Here is a 7,391-nt window from a genome sequence, read left to right as displayed (position 1 = left end):
CATCAGAAATGAGTGATAGAAACGCCAAATTTCTGGAAAAAAATCCCCTAATTTGCAAAAATGTTAATTCGCTCGCTTGAGGTGATTTTTGACTTCTTTCGAATAATGGGAGATGGAAATGCATTTGCTGAATAAATTCCTCCATGCCCATCAAATAGTCCTGCGATTTTGCGCTATGGTACGGCATTACCTGACTAACCAGCGGACCGATTTTATGGTCATTCTGAAACACCTGAGCAAAGCCGTCAAAGTATGTCTGTATAACTGCTTCCAGGACTGTCTCACGAGACTGCGTTTCCATCTCAGAAAGCAATGACCGCATGTATAGTGCTTCGTCTGCTCGCGTTATTTATTATATATGAAAATTATTGGGGCAGTCGTGGCCTAATGGTTAGAGAGTCGGAGTTGTGGTTGTGGGTTCGAGTAGGTGGGGGGGAGTGAATAACCAGCGCTCTCTTCCACCATCAATACCACGACTGAGGTTTGACCCTTGACCCTTGACCCTGTGTGTGTGCACTTATTATATTCAGTGGCTTCTCCTACATTTCTTAGTGATATTTAGTGCTAGTTTATCAGGAAGTGACTCGCTGGATGGAAACGGTGCTAATTCACAAATGTTTTATGCGATATTCCAGTTTTGCACATAAGTTAAATTCGCAACTTTGGATGGAAACCCAGCTTGTGCATCTATGTATTTCTAATCAGTGCTGTTCGATCATCTGCTTGTCTCATGATCATGAAGTTTTTCTTTGTTCTGCAGCAGACGGGCGGTCACAGAGCATCAGCTGATGCATGATCGCGGTCGCTCCATCCAGAGTCTGAAGAGGCTGATCTGGCTGTCCAGCGCCATCGAGCGGCTTCACACCGCGCAGACCCGCTCACTGACCGCCGGCGAGCCGGACAGGAGGTGGCACTCTCACGACCCGGCGCCGCTCTATTCTCAGCCCAGCAGCAGCCACAAGAGGGCGCTGGAGACGCTGTTGAGCAACATGTACAGACCTCACCTGACCGCTGCGCTCGGCGACGGAGAGAAATAACATCCTCACAAATATCCCATCTGATGTCCGGTGAAAACTCGCCAATTACTGTCCGACCCTGACTAGAATGAGGCACAACGTTTCCCAACAAAACTAGATCGCTGTCGTTATGATCAACGAAACATGCTAGTTTCATAAAGATAGGTGTATTGATTATAACGTAACCTTGATAGCACACATACATCACAGAGACGTCTGTTTGACGTCTGCAAGACGTATTTTTTAGAGTGTTTGCTCATCTGCAATACATCTACAGGACGCTTCCTATCAGATGTCAAATAGACGTTTAGAAGATGTCTTTAAGATGATTTAGAATGAATGTAAAACTGACATCTTAGAGACGTTTATCAGATGTTTGTACACAGCAGATGCTTTCCAGATCTTTAGCAGACCTCTTGCAGACGCACCTGTCCCAGATAGCACACATACATCTGCGAGACGTCTGTTAAAGATCTGGAAAGCATCTGCTGTGTACAAACATCTGACAGACGTCTCCAAGATGTCAGTTTTACATCATAAACATCTTCTAAACGTCTATTTGACATCTGATAGGAAGCGTCCTGTAGACGTATCGCAGATGAGCAAACACTCTAAAAAATACGTCTTGCAGACGTCAAATAGACGTGTCCGTGATGTACGTGTGCTATCAGGGGTGCTATCTGGGAAGCGATTTAGTTTTGGCGCTTTCTGCTCATCCGTGATCTTCACCTGCATTCCCGTGCTGAGTAAATCTGCCTGTAAGTCTTTAAGATTTATTTAAGACGTATAAAATGTTGGTATGTATGCTTGGACGGGTTTCAAATATCTAGTAAATCATCCTTGCTGGTATATTTGTTTATATGGATGTCAGATCGTATTTTTGATTTATTGTATGTGTGCGTGATTAAAGATGCTTTTCAGTAAACTGCAGTCAGAACTAATTTCGGATGAAACCGTTCAAATGTGCTGAAGTGAATTTTGTGTTTGTCATACATAAAACGAAGCATCGCACACAAAAACAAGACATTTATTTTCGTTTTCCAAAATAGTGAAGGTAGTGCATGTAATATTTGTATTTATTTATTGCTTGCACAATATTTCCAACTATTTCAAATACAGCTGCAACATTATTTTCAATTTACTACATCACATTTCACAGTGCTCGGTATGAATTTGTGCTCTGACCAGCGTGAATATAAAATGATAAATAAAGTGAAGCTGAAGTTCAGAATATAAAACTGTATGAAACATGTCGCACCAAAACAGAACATATACGCAAAGTGACTCATTCAAACGTAAAACTAATTATTCAAAAAGTATAAATCCTCTTCACAGAAATACAGGAAACATAAGTACTAAATGAATCTGTCAGTATTCTAGTATTTAACGCAGAAGGTAAAAACAGTGTTATTGGCGCACATTTCTCTCTCATTCACACAAACACACTCTCTTCACTTCTGGACCAGTGTTCGTTAGCTATCGCTTCCTTATGCTGCAAAATATAAAACTGTATGAAACATGTCGCACCAAAACAGAACATATACGCAAAGTGACTCATTCAAACGTAAAACTAATTATTCAAAAAGTATAAATCCTCTTCACAGAAATACAGGAAACATAAGTACTAAATGAATCTGTCAGTATTCTAGTATTTAACGCAGAAGGTAAAAACAGTGTTATTGGTGCACATTTCTCTCTCATTCACACAAACACACTCTCTTCACTTCTGGACCAGTGTTCGTCAGCTATCGCTTCCTTATGCTGCAAGAGATTAAAAAAAAAATTGCTTTAATTGACAAGAATAGGTTTGAATACGCATTTAAACCATAATTTTATGTATGTGATGAGAGTCACATTTTAGCTTAGCCACATGCTAACGCCAAGCGCACGTGTTTGTGTGTGTGTTTAGGATGGTAAATGAAATTTCGGCCTGTGAAGAGTATTTCAAATCAAACAGTCAAGTGAGTATTTTTACGAAAAAATAGTAAAAATGTGGTATTTTATTGCAGTTGTATTTTAATTAACATTTTTTATTTTTAATTTTCATTTTAATTATAGTTAGAGTTTTAGTAATTTTGTCGTCTGTTTTTGTCATTTTTATTTGTCTTTTTTAAATGTCTAATAGTTTTTCAAATGAATTTTTATGTCAGTTTTTTTTTTTTTTTTAAGTAATTTTACACCAAGGTAAACTAAACGAAAATGAGAAATGTTGCCTTGGCAAATAGCTGAAATAAATTTAAAATAAAATAAAGAATTCACTGTAAACCACGGCTTCTTGGGGCTTATTGCTTTTATAAAACGTAATTAAAAATTAATTTTAATTAAAAAAAAACTTATTTTTTCAGTAAACGTTTACTTTATTTCAAGTAACAGAATTAAAAAAAGTTAGTGGACTATAATATCCCTGTTTCAGCGTCAATGGTTGTGTTTGTTCGTGTAAGTGTTCGTTAAAGATCGTCTCTTACATCACTGCAGGATCTCGGCTAGTTTGTCTTGGTAGTACTCGTAGTTCTCCTGGCAGTCCTCCCAAAGTGTGAACGTCTGCTCGTCGTTCTCCGCTAACGTGTCCCAGATGTAGGTGAAATCCAGCGGCTTCATCATGCGCAGTTTGCAACCGGCGGCCGCCAGCGCCTTTAGCCCCGCCCCGATCTCAGGCTCCTCCCACTCGAAGAGCCGCGCGGAGTAGATGGACAGATGGAGGCTCTTCCTGGACTTCAGGATCTCGGCCAACTTCGCGGCGCAGGCGGCGCACGGACTGGACGACATGTACCAGGTGATGGTGTATTTGAGGGCGGGGTCGTAGTTGGGCAGGACCTGCTGGAAGAAGGCCTCCTCGGCGTGGCCGCTCGCGTGCTCATCCTCGATGAAGCCCCTGAGGAGCCCTCCGGAGCCGGGCCCCTGGTCCACCAGGTAACACAAGAAGGTTTTGTTCCGGCCGGAGGAGTACTCCACGTTCTTGAACTGGAACTTGAAGAAAAACGGGTCCATGCGATCCCTGTGGACACATGAGGAGGTGAATTCAAGCCCTGCACAGCACCCTCTACTAGCCTCCTCGCATTACACAGTATTTTCACTCATGAAAAGTGCATCTAAGTATATTTCCCATCAGTCCAGAGTCTGCAGTAGGGCTGGGTTAAAAATATTGAATTCTTGATTTTGATTAACCTGATATTTATTCCCAAATCCCATGTTTTCAGTTGCATCAGATCATATTTTACCGACTCCGTCGTTCAAATTCATTCATCAAAACTAATTTCGTTCGTTTGAGCGGTGTGTTATATTTTCAACAGCCAAATTCCCTGAACATGTCCACCTGTGCAGTCTTGATCATATTCCGAATTATGAAATCATTATAATACTGCCAAAGATAGTTTATGAGGAACAAAAATTATTAAATGACAGACACAATCGTTCACGGATGACAGCTGATGCATGAACAAACTTAATGAAAACTTAATGAAAGATTATTTGTAGCGCGCCTCCCATCCAATAAATCGCTATAATCTAAAGTCTCAAGCATTTAAATTCTGTACGTTTTATTATTTGGCGCTCTTTCGCTGCAGCGTGTCAGTTCAAGCAGCAGTAAACAATAATCTCTTCTGCTTTAAATAAACATGAATGAACATCATATGTTTAAAGAAGCAGTCCAACTTACTGAAATGAATCCTGAATCATGCTCAATCAGTGTTTCAACGGCGGAAAGACGTCAATAAAACCAGCTTGAAATGTCACGTAACGTCACATTTACCTCAGGAAAGACATTCAAGATCCATAAACTCAATAGTTTACACTCAGTGACTTGTTTAGTAAGATTTTATTGCAACTCAGTTTTTGCCATGAAGATAGCCTAGCAATAAAAATAAATAACTACTACTAAACTCCATAGTCAGCTAGACGAATGAACTCTAGAAAGGAGCATTTTGATAAATATATACACTATATTAGTGCTTACATTTTTCGAAATCCTTTATATGTTACTTTATATGTGTTTGAATAAATCATAATCATGAAAACGAGTTATGACATCCACTGTTTAAATGTTTATATTTCAGCTGGAGTGAAAACATAATTATATCATTAAAACGTTATTATAATATATTTTGATTATTAAAACTGCCTTATGTTCGATTTAAATGTTTGTTTACAAATCACTTTCATAGAGTAATGTACCAGCTGACAGGGTTTATTGTATATTATAAAACAGATAGTTCCGGTGCTTGATTCTGATTGGCTGAGCCGCGTTTGAAGCTGTTGTAAATTACTCTACAAAGTAACATACACCTTTGTTTACGTTTGTGTGTTGCTCGGCAACCACTTTGTAGCAACCACAACTGTTTCTGAGGAGCTACATTGTTTGGTGGAAGAATACTGTTTTTATTAATATCATTACACTTTATTTGCTCTGTTTTATTTTGTGAAACCTTAGTACGTATATGTGAATAACCGTTTTCGTGTCGTGCCTAACAACGCCCCTTAGCTGTTATAAATTCACTGTAAACCACGGCTTCACGGGGCTTATTGCTTTAGTTTACAGCATTAGCTGAGAGATATAACAACATTTACTGCACCTGATTGCCTATATAACCAAATGAATCAATATATCAAATCAAACCGAATCGAATTGAAGCTTGAGAGTCACAGTCGAATTGAATCGTGAATTCGTCTCAATAGCCAGCCCTAGTCTGTGGCCTCTGAGAGGGTTTCTGTGGTTGTTTTTAACAGCTCCTCCACCGGCTGACAGATGGAGGGGCTGTTAGGGTTATAAATACCCTCGGAGGGGGCAGAACTTTATTCTGGGACTCTGATCCATATACAGAACCCACGGTTTGGAGGTATTGTGCTGCCAGATGAAACGGATTCAACCGTAACAAGCACCTGCCACGAGATGATCCACAACAATTCACAGCTTCAATGTGTCGACAGAATCAAACTCATCAAGCACGTTTGGATTCATAAGCGTCAGTCGGAAATGGAAATATCTGGACTGAAAGTGTTAAACCCTGAACGCTCAACAATATTGCCAAGACACCAATCAGAGATCTCAGTGTGAACTCAAACAATTGTCATCGGATCCGCTCCACTTTGGTTTCATAGCTCTAGACTCTTACTGGATGATGACTGGGTTGTTTTATTCCGGTTTGGGAGTTTTAAGAGAAGCAGGTGGTTGATAGCTAAATCAGATTCCAGCTCCAAGTCAGTCTGATGGACTGTAGCTTCGGTCAAGAATCGTCTTCTTCTCAAGAACCATTTTTGACGGTTTAGAGTTCTTAAAGGAACACGCCACTATTTTTGAAAATAGGCTCATTTTCCAACTCCCCTAGAGTTAAACAGTAGAGTTTTACCATTTTCGAATCCGTTCAGCCGATCTCTGGGTCTGGCGGTAGCACTTTTAGCTTAGCATAGATCATTGAATCTGATTAGACCGTTAGCATCTCACTCAAAAATGTCCACCAAGAGCTTCTATATTTTTCCTATTTATAACTTGACTCTTCTGTAGTTACGTCGTGTACTAAGACCGACGGAAAATGAAAAGTTGCGATTTTCTAGGCCAATATGGCTAGGAACTATACTCTCAAATAGTATAGTATATACTCTCTATACTCTCAAATAGTCCCCAGCTAGGTAACTTCCAATTAGCCTATTTTCAGGCGCTGCGTAATATCATTGCGCCTGCTGCACCCATGGTACGGCAGCAAAGTTCCTTGATTATTACGCCGGAATGAGAGTATAGTTCCTAGCCATATCGGCCTAGAAAATCGCAACTTTTCATTTTCCGTCGGTCTTAGTACACGATGTAACTACAGAAGAGTCAAGTTTTAAATAGGAAAAATATAGAAACTCTTTGGTCATTTTTGAGCGAGATCAGTGGCGGTTCTACATTGAATTACACCTTGGGCGAGACCCCCTTCGAGCGCCCCCCCCCAAACAAACACAAAATTCTGCATAAACAGTTATATTTTATTATAACAACATAAGTGAAAGAGAAAATTATATTTCTCAATTGCACAAATCCTTCATTAGAGCATTTGAAAAACACACTTAAGAGAATCCTATATATAATAATAAATGTTATTTATGACAGTATAAGTTATCAGAACTTAAATAAATATACACTATACACTGTATCTAATTTGCATATTAATGTGTTCTTGGAGCAACATTTAATGAAAAAGGAAGTGTAATAATTGGAGTAATAATTAGCCAAAAACCGCTACTGAGCGAGATGCTAACGGTCTAATCAGATTCAATGATCCATGCTAAGTTACAGCTAAAAGTGCTACCGCCAGACCCGGAGATCGGCTGAATGGATTCGAAAACGGTAAAACTCAACTGTTTAACTCTAGGGGAGTTGGAAAATGAGCCTATTTTCAAAAA

General features: G+C 39.5%; 1 protein-coding gene across 1 annotated transcript in view; it reads right to left on the bottom strand.

Annotated features, from left to right (window-relative positions):
* Positions 1 to 2,700: 2,700 nt before the first annotated feature.
* The window catches only part of LOC107698292 (C->U-editing enzyme APOBEC-2-like), an 8,603-nt gene continuing 3,912 nt past the window's right edge, over positions 2,701 to 7,391 (bottom strand). The window contains exons 2-3 of the mRNA XM_016499246.1: positions 3,482 to 4,011; positions 2,701 to 2,777 (exon numbers count right to left, since the gene is read on the bottom strand). Coding sequence (XP_016354732.1) covers positions 3,483 to 4,011 — 529 coding nt within the window. The 3' untranslated portion in view covers positions 2,701 to 2,777; position 3,482. The remainder of the gene's footprint in view (positions 2,778 to 3,481; positions 4,012 to 7,391) is intronic.

This window comes from Sinocyclocheilus anshuiensis, unplaced genomic scaffold (genome assembly GCF_001515605.1).
Source record: "Sinocyclocheilus anshuiensis isolate Anshui unplaced genomic scaffold, SAMN03320099.WGS_v1.1 scaffold2216, whole genome shotgun sequence".
NCBI classification, from domain to species: domain Eukaryota; kingdom Metazoa; phylum Chordata; class Actinopteri; order Cypriniformes; family Cyprinidae; genus Sinocyclocheilus; species Sinocyclocheilus anshuiensis.
This window is presented reverse-complemented; position numbering and strand designations above follow the sequence as displayed.